This window comes from Kogia breviceps, chromosome 9 (genome assembly GCF_026419965.1).
Source record: "Kogia breviceps isolate mKogBre1 chromosome 9, mKogBre1 haplotype 1, whole genome shotgun sequence".
Classification (NCBI taxonomy): Eukaryota; Metazoa; Chordata; class Mammalia; order Artiodactyla; family Physeteridae; genus Kogia; species Kogia breviceps.
In genome coordinates, this window is record NC_081318.1 from 10,967,699 (window position 1) to 10,993,872 (window position 26,174).

Genomic DNA, 26,174 nt, shown 5'->3' on the forward strand with positions numbered 1-26,174 from the left:
GTTTTTTCCTTCATGCAAAATTCACTTATTTATCACTAGCGGCCTCTAGTGTGTATTTAATTTTTTTCCTGCTAGGCTGTAAATTAGCAGGTTATTAGTAACTGGAGAGCAGTTCCATGTATTAGGAACAAGAGAAACAACTATAGTTTCTGTCATCTTAGCATTACATCAGTCAGTGGAAAGGACATTTTCACATAATGGTGTAGCCTTATGAGCCCTATTACCAGTAATAGGGTGTTCATAGTGACTTTCCTCTGTGTGGCAGTTGTTCTCTGAAGTATACTTCTGATACACTGGGAGAAAGCAGTGCTGGTCTTACACTGCACTGATGCTTTCTCATGCTGTTAGTAGGATGGAATCATGTTAGGATACAGGTGGCAGAAGTTACCAAAACCAGAGATTTTAGCCAAACCTTACAGCAGAAGTCTGAACCAAACTGTCCTTAGTTGTTCAATTTTAAACAAAACTGTATTCAAGTGCTTTTTAAAGTAGTCATAATTACAAATAATAACAATACAAAAATAAATTAGTTTAAGTGGATCAAATCTGAATTATTTAGTATTTGCCTTTGGTTTTTTGTTTTTACCTTTATATATTCCTTTTTTTTTTTTTTTAAAGGCACATTCTCCCCTACCCCAACTCACCCTCTCACTTACAGAAGTAATTCAAGTTCATTACAGTGAACTTGGAGAATACAGGACGATACAAAGTGAAAAATAAAAATTACCTGAAATCACCTAGATTCTTACTGTTTATATTTTTACACACTTTTCATTTCTTATTTTTCTAAGCTTGTTTCTCTTGTTGAGTGTATATATGTGTGCATATGTAATAAAGTAGGAATTTTTATGCATATATTATTTTATATCATACCTGTTTTATCAACATTGTATTGTGAATAAATTATCATATCATTAAATATAAATTTTGTTATGTTCTTATTTATCAACCATTCTCCACATATCAGGAATGTTTATTGTTCATAATTTTTTATAACTCTGATGAGTAAAACTTAGATAAGTTTTGTAAGTAAAACTTTGTACAAGTTCCTGACTCTTAAAATAGATTCCTGGGAATTTAAATATGAGGTCAAAACTTACGAATTAAAAAATTTAAATTCAAGTTGATAGTTTGCTTTCCAGAATATTTGTGCTTATCTGTGCTTTTATCAATAATGTAAGATCATATACATTTCTCTCCACTCTTGCCAGCTTTGTTAATCTATTGCTGTGTGATGCAGGAAATTATGTTCAATTGTTATTTTAGCATGTTTTATATTATACAGTCATTCCACATGGACAACATTATTGTAGGAATTGGGGATGCAGCAGGGAACAGAATGCCTGGTTTCCTTGAAGTTTCATGGAGTTAGACAAGGTGTCAGCTAAATAATGAAAATACAAAGTATCTTACTAGTGATACGGAGGACAGAAAATCAGGAGAAGGGGTAGCATATTCGGTGGTAGGGTGGAGAAATTAAAGGGAAGAGGCCTCACTGAGAATGCGACTTCTGAGTTAAGACCTGTAGGGGGGGAAGAGGCGGGCCCCTTGGAATCCACAGGAAGAGCAGTGTCAGCAGAGGGAGTGCGGTGTGGACAGTCGGACACCTGAGAACGGTGTCGTTCAGTAGCACACCACCACAGCGTTTAGTGGCTTTAAACAACAATGATTTATTGTTGTTTCCAGTCCTAGGGACAGCCAGGCAGATCTGGGCTCACTCGCGTCAGGCATGCGGGTTGGGTAGGCACTTCTGCTCACGGTGTTAGCTTGGGGACAGGACTTGCTCACATGTTTGGAGGGTGGCTGCCTATAACCTGGGTCACCTGACTCTTCTGTCTTACCCTCCACCCTCCAGCCTCAGGCTTGCCCACAATTCTTCTCGTGGCGACCGGGGAGGGTTCCGGGAGAGCAGAGGGAAGGCTGCAGCTCCATTGGAGGCCTTGGTTCATCACTGCCAAGCCGTCATCATTTCCACTGTATTTTGTCAATCACAGTAAGTCACCAGGTTAGTACAGATTCAAGTGGGGGAGAAATAGGCTTGTGTTAGCACCCCTTGATGGGAGGATCTGGAAAGTCACCTTAAAAAGGAGTATAGATGGAGGGGGAAAATACTTATGGATCATTTTGCAAACCGTCTGCCACAGGTATGAGGGGGAAGCTTATTAGAGGGAGAGTGGTTAGAAAGTTAACGGAGGGTAGATCTTGTAGGGCCTTTGTAGGTAATACTAATGATTTACTCTCGGTGAGACGAGAAGCCGTTGGGCAGTATTGAGCAGAGGATTGGTTTACGCTGTCTTATCAGCATTCTAGCTTGGAAGAGGGTAAGAAAGAGCAAGATTCAGAATACATTCTGCAAGAAGAGTCTATAGAACTTGCTGACAAACCAGTTATGAATAGGAAAAAAGAAGAATCAGGGATGAGTCTAGGGATTTTGGCCTGAACAACTAGAGAAGATTGATTTTTCGTTTAATGAGAAAGAGGACAGCGTTGGTGGGGAAAGGAGCAGAGATTCAGTGATACATGTGTGGAGTTTGAGGTGTTTGTTATATATCTTATGTTGAGTAGAATGTTCAATACCTGAGTCTGGAGTTGAGGGAACATATAAGCGTCAGAGCCATCAGTATACAGAGGGCATTTAAGGCCAAACGACTCGGTTAGATAACCTAGTAGTAAGTGTAGACAGAAGAGGAAAGAGGTCCAGGGACTGAGCTGTGGGCACTCCAGTGTTAAATCCAAGTGAAGTGTAAGAACTATCATGTAGACAGAGCAGGAGTAACCAGTGACTTACAGGGAAAACCAGGAAACCATAGTTCTTAAATCAAATGAAGAAAGGGGATCAAGGAATAGAGAGTAGTCAGTTCTGTTATGTGCTTCTGATGGATAAAGTAACATGGGAGAATTGATCATTAGATTTAGCAATATAGCAATATGGAAGCTTTGAAGATTGACAATGTAAAAGCTATATATACACATACATACCTGTATAATGATGATAAATTATATATACACACACATTAACACATTTTAATTCCTTCTTTTTGTATCATATCTTTGATTTTTCCTATTTGATTTTATTTCTATTTGAATCGACTGTTGGTGTCAACTTTATGTGAACACGGATGGTCACCCTTTGTCTTTTATATTTCTTCTAAATGTTTTCCATAATATGCTTTTTACATTTGTTAATACTCATCTTCTAATGATTCTACGATTTCAAGGTGACCTGTATCTAAGCCATTATCATGAGATTATCAATTCTTTCCAATTCCTATAAGACAGAAATCATTACTAAGTGCTGTAGAGAGCTTCCTGAGCTCTAGTTCCTGTCTTTTACGGTAATGGTTCACACATTCATGTATAATGGATAGAAGCAGCAAGGTAAAAACAGAAATTTGCAAGGATAGGAAATGTAGTATTTACTTTAGCAGGTCAGCATATGCCTTAAATTCTTTTGTCATTTTCTTAAATAAGGTTTAATTCCTGCTATGAGGGAAGCTGTGGGGAAAAAGGAAGAATAAGAATTAAAAACACTATACTAGCAGAATGGTTAGCTAGGCAGCTTATTATGCTTGGCTTTGGAAAATTTGGGAGGAGCAGACAACCTATTAGTGACCCTAATGGCATTTATCACCAGCTGTATTTATTGAATTCTGTGTATTATGTCTCCACTGAATCACAGAGAGAAGCATAAAGCAAATAAATTACACAAAGTAAGTCACTCTCAGTGAGCTAGCCTTTCATATTAAGGTGAAGAATTGGCATTAACCTGTATATATGCTTCGGGGCTCTTTCATGTTTGTAAATAAGACAAGATGAAGCCTTCCACTCTGCATTATATCAAGCTTAGCATGATTCCCCTCAATATACATAGCATTTTCTGGCACTGCCTTGCACCCCTACCACTACTGCCTTCTAGGAAAATAATCCCATAGCTTACTTTCTATTCAAATAACCTCTCTCATTCCTTTCCTCTCCTCACCACTTTTGGAAAATAAGTAATTACAGGAAAGGGCAGGAGGGGAAAGTGACCTAATACTGAGAGCCAGAGGAAATATTTAATTGAACAACTTTTATTGCATTTAGTGTGCAAAGCCCTGTTCTGAAGCTAAAAGAGGCACTAAGTCATTCTCCCTTGTTTTAAAGATGATAACATCACCAGCCACATGTGAATACAGGTGACTGAAAGACAAATCAACTGTCATCTAAGAAATGAGGAAGTGACTTCGTGGAGTATATACATGCTTTTCCTTCATTTCCTAATGTTTCTTTCACCTCTTCCGACTTTTTTTCTTTTCATTGCCTGAATGCGGGCATATGTTTCTCTCTCATCCTCTTGTCATGATCTCACTTATTTATAACTTTTCATGCAGGATCACCTGTTATCAAGCCTTGGCTTCCCTTCCTCTGACTGCCCAGCTCCCTAGTCTGACAAGTCTGTGTTCTTCTGTTGCATTCTGTGCTTGACGGAGTGTCAGTGATTCTCTTCTATAATATCCATGCTTAGACTTTGAACTGTTTGGATCTGTAACTTTGGTATCTGCAGCGTGGCACACATTGTATATATTTAATAAATCTTTGATAAATTAAGTATCCCATATATGGAAGATTCACGAGTATATAATTTTACCTCTGACCTCTCCTCAGCGCTCTCTCTGCATTTACAGCTTTCAGCTGAACTTGGGCACTGAAATATTCTGTAATCTCAAACTCCAACTGTCTAAAACTCTAGTTCTTATTATTTTGTCTTAACCAGTGGTATTAAGATGAAATCAAATTTCTGAGACTTAAATATTGATTTTAGTCTTTCAAAATTAAAATTGTTTCTGTTTATGGAGAATGTTGAGAGAGAAGTTTCAAAAGATGGATTGAACCATTTTATAGATGCCTTAATGACTAGTCAGTCTCAGGAATAGATATTCCTCAAATGTGGTGCCTTGTTAGAAGAGTTTCACACTAAATCATTGTACCCGCCATGTGTATAGTTGGGCAGCAGTTAGCACTGTATAAATCGTGACCCAGTCTCTCTATCTCTTATCCAAAAACCTCATTTCCATCCTAAAACTTGATAATGAGTCTTTTAAGAATAGCATCTTGCAGGAATGATGAAAGTGAATAAAATGACAAGATGCTATGTGCTTGAGTGTAGTTTATATTATAAATTTTGTTTTCTGGAAACCCACTATATAAATATGATTTAGTAGAAAAACTGGCTTTTCACAAAAACTCTTATTTAGGTCTTGACACATCATTCACCTCAGAGGAAACTTGCTAGGTTATATGCAATATATAAAAATTTTTTAATGACTTGTTTATTGTCTTTGATGTGTATTATGTGATTCAGTATGTGCAGACTCTGGTCTCCATATTTTTAGTGTAAATATTGTGTAAATTTTACTTCTGTCGTTCTCATTTCTTAGTGTTTTGATATTTCTTCAACTCTTTGTGGAGCAAAGGAAGCAGTACGTTTTGGGCATAGAGTTGATATTAAATTTTAAAACTACTTCTCTTCTGAAATCTTTTTACCTTAGATTTTGCTGTTGAATTTATTATTTTTTTTCTTCTTTATATCTCGTCCTTCTTTGGTGCCAGCTAGACAGGTCATTAATTAAACATGTAAACTGGTTCTCTGGAATGGAAATAGTCTCACTCCCGAAACTACGGGTTGGTTATGTAGTGTTATCTGAGCTTTGAAAATCTAGCAAAGCCACAAGGGAGGGCCCAGTTTATCCTTCTGTGTAGAGAAGATCCATTCCCGTGTGTCACGAAGGCCACCGACAACACATTTCACCACTTGCATGTATAACATTAAACTGCCAGCATTGGGAGGCAGTAAAATGATTTCTGAAGTAGCATCTGATATATGCTTGGTACAATTGTAGTAGCGTCTTACCGAATGTTATACTAAATATTAAGCTTTTTGATTAAATATGTGATTCATAAAATTGCTGTTAAATTATTAAAGAATAATGTTCACTGTAACACTTTGGGTCTTGATTCACAGTTGAAATGATACATTTGTCAATGAGAAAATTATTTTCTAAAATGTATATTTTTCAAAATTTGAGGTGCACCTGAACTATAAAATATTATAAAATTAAATTGGTTATATTTGCATTATGTATATATAAATAAATGTTAAATATAATACATAATTATATAATTTAGTAGGGCAATGAAGCCAGTGTGAATTATAGGTAGGATAAAATATATATTTAGAAAAATTGAAATCCACAAGCTACTTTAATGACATATGATTGATTTTTAATTAATAACAATTCCATTCTGTATATAAATGGAGATTTAAAAGTCTCAAATAGCTTATTCTCTTAGTGATCATACTTCATTCCAGGAAGTATACTGGTTTACAGTTGATGATTTTGAGCAAGTGAGAAAAGAAAGAATATTGTGTGTCATGGAACATACTTGTATGATGTCAGTCCCATTACATCTATTAAGTCTTATTTTTGGCTCTTAACAGGAGTTGGCAAACTATAGCTTGCAGGTCAGCTGCCTAGAAGTAAAGTTTTATTGGAACACAGCAGTGCCCGTTGTTCTCCTACTTTCTACAGCTGCTTTCTTTCTATCATGACAGAGTTAAGTAGTTGAGACAGAGACATTATAGTCCACAGAAGCTAAAATACTGACTATCTGGGTCCTTAAGAAAAAAATTTGTTGACCTCTGGTCTGTTTTGAAGAATATTCCATGTGCAGTTGAAAAAGAATGTACATACCTGCTGTTGTAGGCTGGAGTGTTCTATAAATACAGGCATACCTCAGAGATACTGTGAGTTTGGTTCCAGACCACTGCAATAAAGCAAATGTTATAATAAAGCAAGTCACATGGATTTCTTAGTTTCCCAGTGCACATAAGCATTATGTTTACACTATACTGTAGTCTATTCAGTGCACAATAGCCTTATGTCTCAAAATACAATGTATGTATCTTAAATTTAAAAATTTCTTTTGCTGAAAAATGCTAGCCGTCATCTAAGCCTTCAGTGACTCATAATCTTTTTGCTGGTGGGGGGGTCTTGCCTCAGTGGTGATGGCTGCTGACCAAGGAGGGTGGTGGTTGCTGAACGTTGGCGTGGCTGTGGCCATTTTATTCTTAAAATAAGACAGCCGTGAAGTTTGACACATCAATGGACTCTTCCTTTCATGAATGATTTCTCTGTAGCATGCAGTGCTGTTCGATAGCATTTTACCCACAGTAGAACATCTTGCAAAATTGGAGTCAGTCCTCTCGAACCCTACCACTGCTTTATCAACTAAGTTTATGTAAATTCTAAATCCTTTATTACCATTTCAACAGTCTTCATAGCATCCTCACCAGGAGTAAGGCTTTCTAGAGCTCTCTTTCTCTGTATGGTTCCATTTTCTGCATTTTCAAGCTCTTCACCTTTCCTTAAAATTAATCTTGGTCTCCTCAAGTTAGGGAGGCAGCAGGTCTCTGAGTTTTCCCTCATTGTGCTCTGAGATAGAAATTGCCTTCAGAAAGAAAGCTGAGGAACGATAGGGGCTCATCTTCTTTGTTTCCCCTTTTTTAACAGCAGCTGTCCTGAGCATACTTTCTGAATACCATTGTTTAGCATATTCTGTCTGATTTTCCCAGTTGTTAACAGTGAGAGGTAATTCCCATAGCATGGGCAGTAGTAGCTGTCTATATATTTTAACTTTTCACTGATCCATAAAATTTGCATTGTTTATTTTGAGTTAGAGTGTGCTCACTTACAGAACTGAATTATTCATTTGTTTGTTTGTTTCCTGCCTAGAATGAAACATGCTTTCACGAAGCCTCGTATGATTTCATAATTGTGCCTCTCTTTACCACTTCTCTATTCATTAAAATAAATCATAAACCTAGAAGCGTAAGCAGAGCATACCTAGGGAGTGATAGCTTATGGTAGGGAGTAACTTGGTACTCACACTGCTGCTTGATTACCATGCAGCTCTGGTTGGATATACACGTAGGGCAGATTTCAAATAAGGGCCAAGATGTTGTGAGAAGTTAAGTTGCATGTTCTAATGAAAGTGTAGCAAGAAAATTTTCCTATGCCAGGCAAGGTAATCCTTCAACTCAGAGAACACTTACATTAGCCTACAGTTGGGCAAAATCATCTAACCCAAAGTCTGTTTTATAATAAAGTGTTGAATGTCTCACGTAATTTATTGAGTACTGTACTGAAAATGAAAAAGAGGGTTCTTGTGTGTCAGTTGTTTACCCTTGTGATCCTGTGGCTGCCCGGCATCTCCAAGACAGTATGTCATTTCACTCGCTTGGGAAGAGATTAAAATTCAAAATTTGAGGTGTGATTTCTACTAAATGCATATTGCTTTCACACCACTTAATGTCGAAAAGTCTTAAATGGAACCATTGTAAGTCAGGGACCATCTGTGTTTAAATATCTTTGATACCTTTATTGTATTAGGTACTTAGTTAAATAATCTGATTGTATCTATAAACACAGAAATGTGTTTCTAGAATAAAATTTATAGAATTTTATTTTTATTCTAAATAAAAATTTAATTTTTATTCTATAAAATAAAATTTTATAGAATAAATTTTATAGAATAAAAATGTGGTAACGTTTTTACTTATTGTATTTTAGATCACCCTTGTTTTTTTCCTGCCGATTAATTAAGTCATGCAGTTTTGCAGAGAATATTAGCTCAAACCTTTGAATGATCAATTCTTGTTTCTTTACATTGGATACTATTATTTTTTTCTTGTATCTGGAGTCATATTCTTTCTCAACAATGTTCTCAAACTTTCTCCTCCTAACATATTCCTTTAATCAAGATCCTAAGCTTTATTTAGCGCTGGGCACAAATCCTTCTTTCCTTCCGCCTCGGTGATACTTTTCTGATATCTACAGGTTGACCAAATTATCACTGATTAATAAATTCAGGAGGGGAATAATGCAGTCATGTAGAGAACTTTCTCCATAAGAAACTCTTACTCCATTTCGTAAATGCATGTATCTGGGAGGCTGTAGACACAGCTGTTAGAGAATAAAGACGGTGCTGCCTGGGTGTGAAATTTGGTTCTAGCTCTTATTAGCCTTCTAACCTCGGGCAAGTTACTTAGCTTCTTTAGTAGTAACTTTTATTTTAACGGAATGGCTTAAATCCTGCTTACTGTGTGCCAGGCATTTTCTAAGCCCTTTACATATATTAACTCTTAATCCTCACAACCACTCCAAATTATCCTCATTTTACATAAGACGAAATGAGGCTCAGCAAAGTTAAATAATTTGGACAAGCTAAGAATTAGGGCGCAGGCATAATAATAAGTTCATATTAAAGGTTCCTTTCCTTGTTCTTTTCCACTTCCCTCTTCCCCTTCCTTCCCTCTCCTGGCCTTTTTCTAACCTTTTTACCATTTTTTTCTACTTCCTCCTCTCCACTCTTTCCCTCCCCCTCCTCACGCTTCTTCCTTCCTCCTGCTGTCCTACTTCCTTCTCCCGACCCCCTTCTTTTTTCTCCTTTTCCCTCCTACTCCCACTTCTCTTCCTTTCATCCCCTCATCCCTCCTGCTTCTCCTCCTCTGCCTTTTCACTTTATGACATGCTTGTCACCATCTGTGTACTTGGTGCTTTGGGGAATACCAAGACCAGTCAGAGAGCTCCTGCTCCAAGAACATAGTCTAGAGGAAGCTAAAAGACATTTACAGAAATTGCTTAAAATGAAATGGAAAGTAAGCGATTCACTGCTATGGAAGTTGCAAGGGAGTGGTTGTATCTTCTTTGGGAGCAAAGAAGGCTCTGTGGTCAGAAAATGTCTTGTGAAAGACAGTAATTGTGTTGTAACACACCGTGGTTAAATATATCTTCTATATGTGTCAACCTTTCTCTCAGTTATTACGTGTGATGGAACTTTAGCTCATGCATTAATCTCACCTCTTTTTGATCTCTTACGTTGTCAGTAGTGAGTAGCAAGTGCAGTAATATTTAAAATATAAATATCGAGAGTCTATGCCATTTTTGTAGAGTTTGTAACACCCTTTAATACTAACGAGTCAGTGCTGGTAGACTGAGGATACCAAGAAGAGGTCCACTGGTGTGATGTACATCAACAGTAGACAGAAATGTGATCACTGGTGACACAAATCCATTTACTCTTCGTCAGTTGCCATGTGCAGTCGGTCTCCAAATAGTTTTGAAAATTATCTTCTGTGTACACTGTCTTTTATATCATAATATAGTTCCTCTGCATCTGTGAAGTGTCATCCCCAATAAGTACCTCTTCAGAATGCCCAGGTGCCTTGGCAACAGGTGCCTCAGAAAATGTTAGATGGGCTTTTAATTGCAACGTCCAAAAGCACGTTTCAGGAAGATTCAAAAACTAGTGTATTATATCAGGAAATGTTATAATTATTTTAGTTCTCTCATCATGTATACCAGGTATATTTTTGCTATGAGTCTTTTTAGAAATAAGCATCCTCATTCATTTTAAAAGCATCTATGTTATACTGGAGAAAATTATATTAAAAATTTACTGAAGTTGGGTATCTTTTATTTATATAATTTTGTTTTCCTGTTAATATTTTACATGAATATATAAGTGAGTCTACACGATTGCTTTCCTTCATTAATTGCAGAGTAAGAAAAATATCTAATGCTCTTTAAGATGATATATCCTAGGGGATAGATGTTCAGCTGACTACATTTATCAGCTTTTATTTTTCTTTTTATTTATTGTCAAAAAATGTAGTATTTAGAAACTGCCAAATTGATTCTTGATATTTGAGGTGCTAAAATTTGTGGAGGAACATAGAGTAGGTCTTCTTAGGAAGTCACATGATTTGGACTGCACAGAACCAGAGTCCTAAGTTACAATGACTGCTTTACATGGTGAAGTACTGGCCAAACTCACTTGACACACAAAACTCACTTGACTTCTTAGATTTCAGTTCCTTTAAAAGGATAATGGAGGTACTGGAGGAATGATTCCTTTTATCCTTTACAGCAACGTCTCAATCCCTTTAAGTTGCTGTAACAGAATACCATAGACTGGATGGTTTATAAACAGCAAACCCTTACTTCTCCCAGTTCTGGAGGCTGGGAAGTTCTAGGTCAGAGTGCTAGCAGATTCACTGTATGGTGAGGTCTGTTCCCTATTTTATAGATGGCTGTCTTCTTGCTGTGTCCTCGTGTGATGGAAGTGGGGGAGAGCTTTCTGGGGTTTCTCTTATAAGGGCACTCATCTATTCATGAGGGCTCCACCCTCTTGACCTAATCACCTCCTAATTTAGGTGTTAGGGTTTCAACATATGAATATGAATTTTGTGGGGACATAAACATTCAGACCATAAGAAGCATGAATATTCTGTGATCCATATGCGTTTTAACTTGTGTATGGCTGAATGGTGGTAGGTGGAGGCATTTGAAAGAAACTTTGAAAATGAATTAATTTTTGCAACAGGAAGAAAAAAAGAGATGTGAACTAATAGTCTATCTTTAGTCCTAATTAAGATATAAGGGAGTTACCAAACTAGGTACAAAATGAAATTTTGAAATTCATAGATACTATTGTAGGGACGTTTTGAGGAGAAAAGTTTGTAAGAAGATGTTGAAACCAGGCAAGGTGATCTAGAAACCTATTTTACTTCCCAGTTTTGCCTTATTCTGAGAGAACTGTTGTTTTTTTGCACATGGCTGATGTTCAGTGAATGTTTCTGAAATCAGTTGATTGAAAATTTTAATAAGTAACTATCACTGTTTAATGAAAAAGACAAAACTATGCAGTCTATATGGTACAGAACTCTGTGGTAGAATTTTCTCTTAACCATTTAGTCCTAAGAAGATGTATAGATCAAAGAAGAGTTGGTCCAACATAGACTAGTTAGAGTTGACCTAAGAAGTACTATTTCCAATTGGGTTAAGAACTTAAAAACATTGTACAAAAGAACAAGGTTAGTAATGGGTTTTTAAATACTCTTCCTTATTAATTTTATCCTGAATGTGTATACAAGAAGCTCTGAGTCAGAGTTCTTATTACCTCCAATAAAAGTTAGATGAAACAAGTATTAAATATTTAACTTTCATGGAATCCTATCAACCTCCTCTCGGATATGAAGGCCTTCCTTGCCTTTTGCACCACTTCCAGTTATATTTTGATATTGCATCAATTCCTGTGCTCTAGTTTTTATCCCTTGGCTCATGCAATGATAGGTCAATGGTCCTGTGCTAATAGCTGCATACTCCATATGTGAAAGACAAGGAAATATGATATTTTCCCTTAACTTATTAAGTGGGAGGTGGCAGCTGTGCTTATCCCCTCTTGAAAGAGTCTCTAGTGGAAATTTTATGGGCCTGAATCTTAACCCCAACCGATTTAACAATTTATATCAGTAAAATCTCTCCAGGAGCCACATAGCTCCGTGTGTCTTAGCTTTTATGACCTAGAGATGTCTCTAGGTTCTGGGGCTTTATCTCTTTTGACATATAATGCCCGGCAGTAATATTCAGTCTCCCTTTAACTAGGAACCTCATTCCTTATGTAACAATTTGGCCATCTTGAGAAGACATATAGAAGTTATACTATGATTCTGAATCAGAACAATTAGGTAAAAAGCTAGATCTAATTTTTATGGTATATGAAGAGCAGAATATTTCTGGAAGACATGAAAGCAACTGTTCTCTTCTTTATATCTCTTGCTTTCTGGAAGCTCAGAAAGCAAGAGCGTTTGGCAAGAGCACTGAGAAGTCCAGGGAAGTTTTATTTCTCCACAGTTAGGTGTTTTACGTGGGAAGAAATTCTTCCAGGTCATGTCAGTGTTTTATGTAAAAAAAATAGTAAAGGATGGCTTATGTAGATATACAGTAAGGTAGGTTTTCCAAAATGAGTTCTGAAAAAATATAAATGGTAGGGAAGAGAAATAAGGTAACAGTGATATAATTAGAAACATCCATTTGGGGGAATTCTCTCTCTTTATTTAGTAACCGTGACCTTTGTGGTATTGCAGACCTATCTAGAAGATTCCTATTTCTAGAAATATGTCAGTAGGATATTTAGAAAATGTTTTTGAACTGACTCCTGCTCTACAAAGAATGCCTAATCCTCATCATCATTTGTTCAGTTCAAATTGCTGGAAGTTTTGAACTGGTATAAGGGTAAAATACTGTAAAGTTTGTATATATTTGTAGAAGGTACTATGCAAAGACTATGAGTCTTTGTGTTAGGGTTTTGAACTGAGAGCTTTTTTTAAACCAATATATATATTTTTTAAAAATAAATTTATTTATTTATCTATCTATCTGTCTATCTTTGGATGCATTAGGTCTTCATTGCTGAGTGCAGGCTTTCTCTAGCTGTGGCGAGCGGGGGCTACTCTTCTTTGCGGTGCACGGGCTTCTCATTGCGGTGGCTTCTCTTGTTGCAGAGCATGGGCTCTAGGTGCGCGGGATCAGTAGTTGTGGCTCGTGGGCTCTAGAGCACAGGCTCAGTAGTTGTGGCACATGGGCTTATTTGCTCCACGGCCTGTGGGATCTTCCCGGACCAGGGCTCGAACCCACGTCCCCTGCATTAGCAGGTGGATTCTTAACCACTGTGACACCAGGGAAGCCCCTTTATATGTTTTTTTAAGCAAGATAAATATTGACTGATAGACTAAGTTGACGTATTAGTTGGATATGTGGAGTTGCCCTCAATCATACTGTATGGAAATTAAGCGTAGAGACATAACATCCCATTCACTCTGAAAATAGGCTCTGTTTCTTTTTCCTTTTGAGTACATTAGCTCTCTCTCTGGTCCTTATAATCATCGTTTTAAAGGTTAGCAACTAAGTAGCCTTAAATAGTTGACTTACTTGGAACTCTTTCTTTCAGCTTTCTGCCTGAATTCATCAGTGGAGACTTTGATTCTATTAGGCCTGAAGTTAGAGAATACTACGCTATTAAGGTAAACCATGAACACTTCTATATTTAAGGTCTTTCTCATATGATTGCTTTTCTGTGTTTTTTCCCTGGTTTTCTGGGTGTCTGTGTAGGGATTGAGAAACTCATTGTTTGGCTACTTTGTTACTTAAGAAGTTTTTTTTCTAGCAATTGTCATACACATTCAAATGGAAATTTAGAAAATGACAAGTGGGAACACAATCTTGGAATTTCTATGACCATCAGTTAAACATTAATGCTTAGTCTTTTAAGCATGTATATTTTGAATGAGTTTATAGTTTTTATGCCTCGTTAAAAATACATTATATTGTCTACATCCTCATTAATTATGTATTTTTCACACATCATTTTAAATTTCATTTAATGAAATGTATTATATTTTACTTAACCAGTTCCCAGTTGATGTACATTTAAATGTTGTCCATTTTATTATTAATGAAAAACATCTTTGTAAATGAATTTTTATAAAAATCCCTAATTGTGTGTGCCTAGAATATTAGAACCAAAGTTAGTTTTTTAAATATTAGTTTTCTTGAAACTATTACTAAAATAATAGTGTTATTCAGAACAGAACTACTCTGTTCTGAATAACACTATTCGTTACAACTTGAAGTTAATAGTAACGTACAGCTTATTAAGTGTTCATTTTGTCACTACTGTGCACGTCTTCCAAGGATCCTTGCCACTTAAGAACATAAAATGATCTAATTGCGAATGATAAAAGACACAGAGGAGTGTCTTATACTAATTAATAATTGAATCTTTCACTGGTTTTAGAGGACAATGCAGGCTTTTTTAAATGAAAATTATAGCCTCAGAGGTTCTTCTAGCTACAACACCATCATCTGTGTTATTCTGAACTGGCGTTAGTAAATTGTGCATGTTTTAAAGAAACAGCAGTTATTGAAAGAAACTTTAAATTCTTTACAAGGCTCTGGGATGGATGAGATAAATTCGTAAAGAAGAAAGAGGAAAACTTTTGTAGGAAGGAAGGAGGGAAGGGGAGGCAGGGGAGGATAGAAAGAAAGAAGGGAAAAGGAAAAAGAAAAGAAAGAAAAAAAGGGAAACATGAATCTAGGTGAGGAAACAAGGTACCGAGGTTATAAAGTGTAGGCTGAAGTGTAGGCTGTTGTGATGGAAATTCTGGGGCCAGCAGTGAATGCTGATCTGTGCACAGCCCATCTACCCAGCCTTTCCATCAGCAAATGAAGACTGCTCCCAAATCAGTGTTTTGATATTCATGCTCAATTACGTTAACAATGGCATGTTTCTATTCATTCCCTGCAGTCTCACTTCTCATTAACTCCATACCTCAACCTCCTTGGGGTGGAAAGCACTCAGCCTTGCCTACAATGCAGAGTTTTGCAAATTCATAGACATTAATCATATTTTCGGAAGCAGAAGGAACAGGCGGAGAGGCAGGGATAAACAGACTCAGAAATCAGTTGAAGATCTGGCCAGATGTGACTGTTCTCTCCCTCTCTCGAGTGCTGCCAGCTTGCCAAGCCTGCAAGTGTCGATCTGACAGGATGCGGAAATAGCAGGAAAGAATGGGAAGCCAGCTTTTTTTGTTTCTGAATGGCTCAGGGGTGAAGGAAAATTTTGAGTTAATACCTTTAGATGAATTTCCCTTATATTTCCTGCTTCACTTTTGATTTTAACCTCCAAAGCTAACTTCTATTTGTTAAGGTTTTGTTTGAAAAATAAGATTAACCAAATCTTCTAACTCCTCCTACATTGCGTGCTTCTTAAGTTGACGTAGTACAATCTAGGTTGGTTTTTTTTTTCATGTATCAGTGAAAACTCACTGCTTTTGAACTCTTTGGATCTGTTCTTAGAGGGCATCAGTGATGTCTTGTACAAGCTAATGTGCCCTGTGGAGCACATGGCGAATGTTTGGCTGCAGTTTTAATAATGATGGCAATGCCAACAAGTTAATGCAGCATTACACACGATTCATGTAAGCCGTTATCTCCACCTTAAGCAATCTTTAAGCTGCTCTGTTACAAATGAAAGGAGGTTATTTCCACTGAAAGTGGAAAATACACTTTTTTCCCCCCTGGTTTGGATCATCAATGAAGCTAAAACTGAGGCTCTATCGAAGAAAGTAAAATAAGGAAGAAATTTACAAAGCTAAAGTTTTGTTAAAATCATAAAGTCGATTTGTAGCCAACGTGGGTTCATACGACTTTTTCCCCCAATAGATGTATCATTGACTTATAGGAAAAATCCAGGTTTATATGACTGTACGCAACTTTTACTTGGTTTGCCTGCTTAATTTCTGAAAATGCTGAAATACCAAGTAGTTGGTTTGTCAGCTCTTAAACAGAGTATACCCTAGTTCTTGCCATCTGTATTCGTTAGTTATTATTGTGTAACAAATTGTCCTAAAATTTAGCAGCTCAAAACAGCAAACAGTTCTCCTCTTGTACAGGGTCTCGGGGTACGAAATATGAGAGTCACTTCGTAGGGCGGTAGTGGCTCAAGGTTTCTCATAAGGTTATAATGTAGCCTGGTTTTTCCGTCATCTCGAGGCACCCCTGGGGCTACAGAAATGTCTTCCAAGATTATTCCTGTGGTTCTTGGTTGGTTTTACTGGCTCTTACTTCTTACTGGCTCCTGGTTGGAGACATCGGTTCCTGGCCATCGGGCTGCGCACAGCATGGCAGGCTGCTTTCCAGGGAAAGAGGGAGGGAAAAGAAAACATGTATGCGAGAGAGCCAGCCCAAGACAGACATAGTGGTCTTTTATTTTATAATGTAATTTCATCAGTGATATATCACCTTACCATCTCTTCTGCCAGTTGTTTATTAGTCACAAAGACCAACCCTGGTACAGTGTGGGATCAGGCTACACAGGGTGTCAGTATCAGGAGGCAGGGATCATTGGTAACCATGTGGAGGCTGGCTACCAAACTATCTGACCTGGTACTGATAAAACTGGATTGTTAGGCAATGAGAAAGATGTTTTAATATCACCATAATGCATTCTTAGTCTTTAATTAATAATACGGAAGAGGAAAGAAGAAAACAGCCATTAGCGATTTTTCTTCGATTAGGTCTCTGTACGCATAACCTGCTTCAAGTTAGGTTACATACCAACCACCTAATCACTAGTCTTTATGTCTATAGCCCTTAGTTATTTATTCCTTTGGGTTTTGGACAAGAAGCGGGGGGACAAGCTCTGGTCTACTGCTTAATTCCACATGGTCCACAGGATATGAACCAAGATACACAATTTATACCTCTTGTTAGTTAACGTGCATCAGTTTGAAAACTGCATATTTTAGAGAGCAATGATGTACCAGTAGATCCATGCCAAAGACGTAATTTGAAATTTCAGCTGAAGGACAGTGTGACTTGTAACTATCAATGTATTTTTCCATGCTGATAGCTCCATGTAACCTGTTTTAATATTAAACATATAGATACAATAAACATTGATTATATGTAGTTATAGTCCAGCTACTTGTGATCCACTTCCTTGATGCATATGGTATGCCGTTCTTTTTTTTAAACAAGAAATAGTTTATTTTATGACTTTTATACATTGACTTAATTTTTTAAATATTTAATATTTTCAGTGTTATTTATTCTTCTTAACTTATAAAGAAGTATATATTTTTAATTTGCACTTTTTTAACATCTTTATTAGAGTATAATTGCTTTACAATGGTGTGTTAGTTTCTGCTGTATAACAAAGTGAATCAGCTATACATATACATATATCCCCATATCTCCTCGCTCTTGAATCTCGCTCCCACCCTCCCTATCCCACCCCTCTAGGTGGTCACAAAATGCTGAGCTGATCTCCCTGTTGCTATGTGGCTGCTTCCCACTAGCTGTTTTACATTTGGTGGTGTATATACGTCAGTGCCACTCTCTCACTTCGTCCCAGCTTAACCTTCCCCCTCGCTGTGTCCTCAAGTCCATTCTCTACGTCTGCATCTTTATTCCTGTCCTGCCCCTAGGTTCTTCAAAACCTTTTTTTTTTTTTTTTTTTTTTTAAGATTCCGCATATGGTATTTGTTTTTCTCTTTCTGGCTTACTTCACTCTGTATGACAGACTCTAGGTCCATCCACCTCACTACAAATAACTCAATTTCGTTTCTTTTTATGGCTGAATAATATTCTATTGTTATATATGTGCCACATTTTCTTTATCCATTCACATGTCGATGGACACTTAGGTTACTTCCATGTCCTGGCTATTGTAAATAAAGCTGCAGTGAACATTGTGGTACGTGACTCTTTTTGAATTATGGTTTTCTCAGGGTATATTCCCAGCAGTAGGATTGCTGGGTCATATAGTAGTTATATTTTTAGTTTTTTAAGGAACCTCCATACTGTTTTCCATAGTGGCTGTATCAATTTACATTCCCACCAACAGTGCAAGAGGGTTCCCTTTTCTCCACACCCTCTCCAGAAGTTACTGTTTGTAGATATTTTGATGATGGCCATTCTGACCAGTGTGAGGTGATACCTCATTGTAGTTTTGATTTGCGTTTCTCTAATGATTAGTGATGTTGAGCATCCTTTCACGTGTTTGTTGGAAATCTGTATATCTTCTTTGGAGAAATGTCTATTTAGGTCTTTGGCCCATTTTTGGATTGGGGTATTTGTTTTTTTGATATTGAGCTGCATGCGCTGCTTGTAAACTTTGGAGAGTAATCCTTTGTCCTTTTGGGCATTAATCTCCTTTTAACCTTTTGGAGATTAATAGCTTGCAAATATTTTCTCCCATCCTGAGGGTTGTGTTTTCGTCTTATTTATGGTTTCCTTTGCTGTGCAAAAGCTTTTAAGTTTCATTTGTTTATTTTTGTTTTTATTTCCATTTCTCTAGGAGGTGGGTCAAAAAGGATCTTGCTGTGATTTATGTCATAGAGTGTTCTGCCTATGTTTTCCTCTATGAGTTTTATAGTGTCTGGCCTTACATTTAGGTCTTTAATCCCCGTTGAGTTTATTTTTGTGTATGGTGTTAGGGAGTGTTCTCATTTCATTGTTTTACATGTAGCTGTCCAGTTTTCCCAGCACCACTTATTGAAGAGACTGTCTTTTCTCCACTGTATATTCTGCCTCCTTTATCAAAAATAAGATGACCATATGTGCGTGGGTTCATCTCTGGGCTTTCTATCCTGTTCCACTGATCTATCTTTCTGTTTTTGTGCCAGTACCATACTGTCTTGATGACTGTAGCTTTGTAGTACAGTCTGAAGTCCAGGAGCCTGATTCCTCCAGCTCTGTTTTTCTTTCTCAAGATTGCTTTGGCTATTCAGTGTCTTTTATGTTTCCATACAGATTGTGAAATTTTTTGTTCTAGTTGTGTGGAAAATGCCATTGGTAGTTTGATAAGGATTGCATTGAATCTGCAGATTGCTTTGGGTAATATAGTCATTTTTACAATGTTGATTCTTCCAATCCAAGAACATGGTATATCTCTCCATTTGTTTATATCATCTTTAATTTCTTTCATCAGTGTCTTAATATTTTCTGCATACAGGTCTTTTGTCTCCTTAGGTAGGTTTATTCCCAGGTATTTTATTCTTTTTGTTGCAATGGTAAATGGGAGTGTTTCCTTAATTTTTCTTTTAGATTTTTCATTATAGTGTATAGGAATGCAAGAGATTTTTGTGCATTAATTTTGTATCCTGCAACTTTACCAAATTCATTGATTAGCTCTAGCAGTTTTCTGGTAGCATCTTTAGGATTCTGTACGTATAGTATCATGTCATCTTCAAACAGTGACAGCTTTACTTCTTCTTTTCCAGTTTGGATTCCTTTTATTTTTTTTTTTTTCTCTGATTGCTGTGGCTAAAACTTCCAAAACTATATTAATAATAGTGGTGAGAGTGGGAAACCTTATCTTGTTCCTGATCTTAGTGGAAATGGTTTCAGTTTTTTACCATTGAGAACAATGTTGGCTGTGGGTTTGTCATATATGGCCTTTATTATATTGAGGTAAGTTCCCTCTATGCCTACTTTCTGGAGGGTTTTTATCATAAATGGGTGTTGAATTTTGTCAAAAGCTTTTTCTGCATCTGTTGAGAGGATCATGTGCTTTTTATTCTTCAGTTTGTTAATATGGTGTATCACATTGATTGATTTGCATATATTGAAGAATCCTTGCATTCCTGGGATAAACTGCACTTGATCATGGTGTATGATCCTTTTAATGTGCTGGTGGATTCTGTTTGCTAGTATTTTGTTGAGGATTTTTGCATCTGTGTTCATCAGTGATACTGGCCTGTAGTTTTCTTTCTTTGTGACCTGTTTGTCTGGTTTTGGTATCAGGGTGATGGTGGCCTCGTTGAATGAGATTGGGAGTGTTTGTTCCTCTGCTATATTTTGGAAGAGTTTGAGAAGGATAGGTGTTAGCTCTTCTCTAAATGTTTGATAGAATTCGCCTGTGAAGCCATCTGGTCCTGGGCTTTTGTTTGTTCAAAGATTTTTAATCCTGTCTCAATTTCAGCACTTGTGATTGGTCTATTTATATTTTCTGTTTCTTCCTGGTTCAGTCTCAGAAGGTTGTGCTTTTCTAAGAATTTGTCCATTTCATTGGTGGTATGCCCTTCTTAATTTATTCCTTAAAGCCTCCTTTTCAGATAGCTGTGACATCTTTGTGTTTCTGCTTTTGCCCATTTGTCTTAGTTCGTCTCTGCCTGGTTCACTAATATTAACTCAGAATGAGGAATGTGTCTTACAGATTTTCTCCTTGATATTTTATTTTCCTTTATATTTTTCACTTTCTGAGTCAGTCCGTGCTTCCTTGATTAAACGTTAAAATCACCTATTTCATTCTTTTTAGTTATTCTGTCAGTCATGCCCACGTGTTTCAGTTTCCTGAGACCTTTGAAGAAACTGTAATATCTCATGTAACTTCTGATATTCTTTTACTGTTGCATATAGTCTTTGGGGTTTTTACTGGACATAGGAAGGGGGTTTTAAAGCAAGTTTCCTTATGCTTAGGAGGTTAAGGAATTAGCTGTAGTATTTAATTAATGCCTTAGAAAGTCACCGAAAAACAGTTTTTTTCCACAAATGTAGATGTGTAGAAAATAAGATAGCAATATGTTGTAAATATGGTGATAAAAATGTAAAATAATTTAAAATATTATAAAAATTAAACAGTGTTACTAAGTCCAATTTTATGATGTGGACTCTGAGGCTCATAAAGCTTAAATGACTTAAGGAAAATGGTAGAACTAGTTAGAGACAGCTCTTGTATCAATGTACATGTTTTCTATAAAAATTTTTTATTAAAACTGGGACTCAGTTACTGCTACTGCTCTTCAACAGATTACATCTTTGGTCTATTGGACAGGACAGTTGTTTTTTGCACAAGGTATTTAGCATGCCTGGGAATGAATGCCAGTATCACCAGCAATGTGATAATGGTCAGTGTGAGAACCAAACACTCTCCCTTCACATTTCCATCATGTCACTACTCCCCTTCACCAGCATTTCTGGGGTGGCAAGAGTAGAACTGCAATAGTTGGGCCAGACCAAGAATGACCAAACAAACTGGTAAATTATTACATTACATAAAATCTATTTATAGGACATGGAATTGAGCCAAGATACAACATTGAAGAACCAAGGTGATTTGGTAGCAGAAAGATAGCAAGGGCATGGGTAGGCTGTGAGTATAAGAATGTCATCTTTGTGCTATGACAAAAGTGAGTCTTTTGGCATTCCCAAAACTGTTGCCATCAACACAAGGCCATGTTCTCGACAGGGTGGTGAAAGCTACCCTCGTCCTAAGTCAGGAATAGTCCTCTAGATCTTAGTTCTGGTATTATCTTCTCTGTTAATTCTTCCAGATCCTGGAAGAACACGGTACGGTATCCTAACGATGGTCAAGAGTATTGGAACATGGTGTGGGCCAAAGACCTGCAGTTACAAAGATAAGACTTGGTTGAAAAGATACAGTGAACCCCAGTATAAATGATGAGTGAGACTTGCAGTAACGTTGAGTTGATGCTAGGCCACTAATTTTCTATTAGAGACATAACAAGATTATTCTAGGCCAGCTGGTAATTCTACAGCACTGTAAACTGCAGGAGTGGAGACAGATCCAGGCAGACTATTCTCTCCTTGTTCTTTCATTGTATCTTTTTCAGAATTGGGAAAGATAAGATTTTTTTTTTATTTTTGGGAAATAACATGAATTATTAAAGAATATCTTTTATTAAATCAGTGTTTCTTGATGATATTTTCCTATTGTCATCTAACAGTGGCATTACCATACCCACATTTCTGCAGACTCAGTCAATGGGCAAGGGTAGTCTGTCTAAACTTTTTTTTTTAAATTTATTTTATTTATTTTGGGCTATGTTGGGTCTTCGTTGATGCACATGGGTTTTCTGTAGTTGCAGAGAGCAGGTGCTACCCTTCGTTGCGGTGCACAGGCTTCTCATTGTGGTGGCTTCTCTTGTTGTGGAGCATGGGCTCTAGGTGTGTGGGCTTCAGTAGCTGTGTGGCGCGTGGGCTTTGTTGCTCCATGGCATGCGGGATCTTCCCGGACCAGGGCTCGAACCCCTGTCTCCTGAATTGGCAGGCAGATTCTTAACCAGTGCACCACCGGGGAAGCCCTGTCTAAACTTTTTTAACCTGTGCTCCTTTTGTTAAATATAAGATGCCATAAATGTTATATCTAATAGCAGAAAATTTCTCATCGTTTTACATCTCATCATAATGTCTGTTGCTTCTGTAAATATGTTTCAGTTACATTTTAGGAGACTGAGTATTTGGGTTTGAAGATATTTTTTCCAAGTCAGAATAATGGGAAACGGCCTTCTGGTTGACATTTGAATAGGATGTCTGATATTTCTTAAATAGACTACTGATGTTAAGCAGGAAATGCTTGTGTTTTAATTCCAATTTAAAGACAAAGACACTGATTCTCAAATAGTGTGGGTGGGAGGTATAGGTAGGTATATTTCTTAGGCAGAGATGTCAAATAACTTAATACTTAGTCTTGGCTATCAGTAGTGTGCCTTTTAGTTTTTAAGTTTTTATAAATGAAGCGATAATGTTTTCATGAACTAACTATGCAGATTATTTTTTGAGTTGTTAGTTTGCATATATGGATGTCTTACCAAGGCATACAAATTAAATTATGTTATTATAGCCCTGGCTTTTTCATATATTTGTAATAATGGTCACATAATGTTGTACAGTGAGAGACCCCTCGAAGTGCTAAAAGAACAGTTTTTTTTTTAAATTTTTTTTTTTGCGGTACGCGGGCCTCTCACCGCTGTGGCCTCTCCCGTTGAGGAGCACAGGCTCCGGACGCGCAGGCTCAGCGGCCACGGCTCACGAGCCCAGCTGCTCCACGACACGTGGGATCTTCCCGGACCGGGGCACGAACCCTCGTCCCCTGCATTGGCAGGCGGACTCCCAACCACAGCGCCACCAGGGAAGCCCTAAAAGAGCTGTTTTAATGTAAACTGTTAGTATTTTGTTTTACTCTGTAAAGTTGTTAACTGAAAAGCTTTTTAATAACTATCCTCGGTAACGTTGCTTTTAAAATGATTTCTAATCATTTTATTTCCATAAGTGTACAATTTATGAACCTAGATTTGATTCATAGTCAGAATTAATGATAATATCCTTGTGAGTTTGACAGTGCCCTGGGTTCAGTTCTATTTAAATTTAACAGTCTCCACAGATGTTTTTAATCTTCAGTTAAAAATATCTGCGTGGCTCTGCCTAATCTCATGTATTTTGTTATTTTCTCCTTTTAGCTGTGTCTCTTTCCCAGTTCCACCCAGCCACATGCCAGCAACTTTTAGACATGGTAAAATTAATTAATTTAGAGAAAATGGCAAACAGGACTGTGAGAAATTGTAAAACATTAGCAAACTTGACTCTTATGCCAAACAGAGGAAATTGTATGAATATATAAAGCTCAGCTCCATTTATTGGTATACTTTTTTAAGTGAAACACACACACATCCCCTGAGAATAGTCAATTCTTAGGCTTAAGCATCATGACTAATTAACGTGTGCTGAGCTGTAAAGGCTTTGTGAAGGGAATTATAGACAGGCAGTTTCCATTGACAGCTGAGTGACAGGTTCTTCACTTTGGTAGGCTTACCCTTTTATCATCTCAGCAAGCGGATGATGAGACAGGCAGGGGACATTTTGTGAAACTGTCTCTGGAATACACCTTCATTCTTAGGCTTGCTTCAATCACAGTCCTTTCAAATTGTCTTTGTTTTTCAAAGCCTGCCTTGTTTGAATGTGTGTAACATAGTTAAGGCATTTAAAAAGGGGGAGCCTATGCCCTTTACATTTTTAAGCCCTTCCCAGTGCCTCACATGTGACTCCTGGGCCAGCCCAGCCTGTCTCTTCTCTAACTCTGTGATCTCTGTGACTGTTTCTTTTCCCTCGTTCATCTGGATCATGGAACCCCTTACTCATCAGTCTTCCCCCACGGTTCCCCACCTGTAGCTGTTGGGTATTCCTTCCTTTGTTCTTTCCTTGCAGAGCTTGATCGAAACAATTTTATCTTAATTTTCCTCCTTATCCCTATTAATATGTAATATGTGATCTCCTGCAAGCTGAAGTCTTGGTCTTTCCTCCTGGGATCCCTAGGAGTTAGTAGGTTCTCATGAAAGTTTATATGACTCAGGTGTCTAATCCTTCTTTTAGATACTTGGTATAAAAAAGATTTCTACCAAGTGCCACATGATAACTTGGTATAAAAAAGATTTCTGTGATCAAATGAGTTTGTGAAATTTGACATTCTCTGTGTCCCTCTTGGAAATTGACCATGCACGGTATCGTTCTAAGTAAGTCTGCCAAAATTTTAACTTTGTTTACCTTAGTGTTATACTTCTCAAGTGAGTGTCACCATTGAAAAACTGTCCTTTACCCACTAACAGTTAAAGTAGTATGTTGGTTTCCAGCAGGCTAAAATGTATTTGGATGCTTCTAAGTTTGTTGTACTATTGCCGGTTTTCTCTACTTTTAAAAATTGATGAGAGAAATAATCAATATAACCTTGAAAAGAGTAAGAGCTGACAATTACTTTACCGTGCTCACAATATGACAGACACTTTTATATGTACTTTCATTTATAAATTCATTTAATCCTTGCATCAAATTTTATTAGGTTGGAACTGTCACCTGCATTTTACAGATGAGTATGGAAGCACAAAGAGGTTGAGTAACTTGCCCAAGCTTACACAACTAGGAAATGGTGTAAGTAGGCTCCAAACAGGCATTCTAGCCCCAGAATCTGTGTGCTCTTTTCTAGCCATTATGCCCTAATCCTCTAGTTGAAAGGAGGGAGTTTTCTCAAAGTAAAGTGAGGGTCAGTTTCACATGCTGAAGAAATCCTGTGATCTCCTTTTCTTTGTGAGCATTCAGTTTTCCTTTTCAGGTTCTGCGTAGTTCTGAGTCATTGAACAACAACCCCCACCACGGTTACGTTCAGCGCTCCCACTCCTACCCCACCACATCCTTGCTTTTCTGGGGAGGGTTGGCAGAGAGCGCTGATGGAGGCCAAGTCCATCCTTGGCATATTTGTAGTGGGTGTGAAGGAGTGGCACCTGGACAAGACCAGATCTCTGCGTCTAGATACTTACAGGAATATTATAAAATAGAAGCTTATACAAGCATCCTAGTAGAGGAAGAATCTCTGTAGCTCTTTGTTTTGAGGGTTCCCAAGGCCACGTCCACGTTCTGTAATTCACTAGCGGACTCGCGGGACTGGTCATATAGTCAGCCTCTCACTGTAATAATTCACAGCTGTGAGTATAGGCGGCGGAATCAACAAAGGGAAGAGGCACTTGGGGAAAAATTCTGGAGGAAATGAGTCACCAGTCGCAAGAGTCCTTTCCCAGTGGAGTCAGGTAGGATGTGCTTAATCAAATTGTAACAAGTGTGATGTGCTCACTCGGGACCCAATGCCCAAAATTTTACTGGGGGCAAAAAGGAAGCAGGTGCTTAGCATAAACCACATTGTTTGCACAAATAATGTAGGCACAGTGAGCCCCTATTGGGGAAGAGTTGTTGATCAGTATAGGGAACTGCTTACCTTTCAGACCCTCCAGGTGTCAGTCCAAAGGCCAGCCATGCAAGAGGCTTTATAAAAGCATTCTTGAGCCTGCTACATTGTCTTTTGGACACCCTGTTCCACTGGGAACTCCGGCTCTGCTTTTCGGAAGGAAGCCATCATTTTGAGACCCTGTGCTGTTTTAAAATAACTTCTGACCTCTGTTAATAGAAGTTGTGGCTTTCTTGTTTCAAAGGCTCAATGCCCTGTTG

General features: G+C 37.5%; 1 protein-coding gene across 6 annotated transcripts in view; it reads left to right on the forward strand.

Annotated features, from left to right (window-relative positions):
• The window catches only part of TPK1 (thiamin pyrophosphokinase 1), a 342,946-nt gene that overhangs the window by 144,817 nt on the left and 171,955 nt on the right, over positions 1-26,174 (forward strand). For 4 of the 6 annotated variants that reach the window (XM_067041648.1, XM_067041651.1, XM_067041649.1 and 1 more), the window contains 2 exons: positions 1,856-1,993; positions 13,831-13,903. In XM_067041648.1, coding sequence (XP_066897749.1) covers positions 1,856-1,993; positions 13,831-13,903 — 211 coding nt within the window. The remainder of the gene's footprint in view (positions 1-1,855; positions 1,994-13,830; positions 13,904-26,174) is intronic. The other 2 variants (XM_059073509.2, XM_067041652.1) reach the window with 1 other exon arrangement.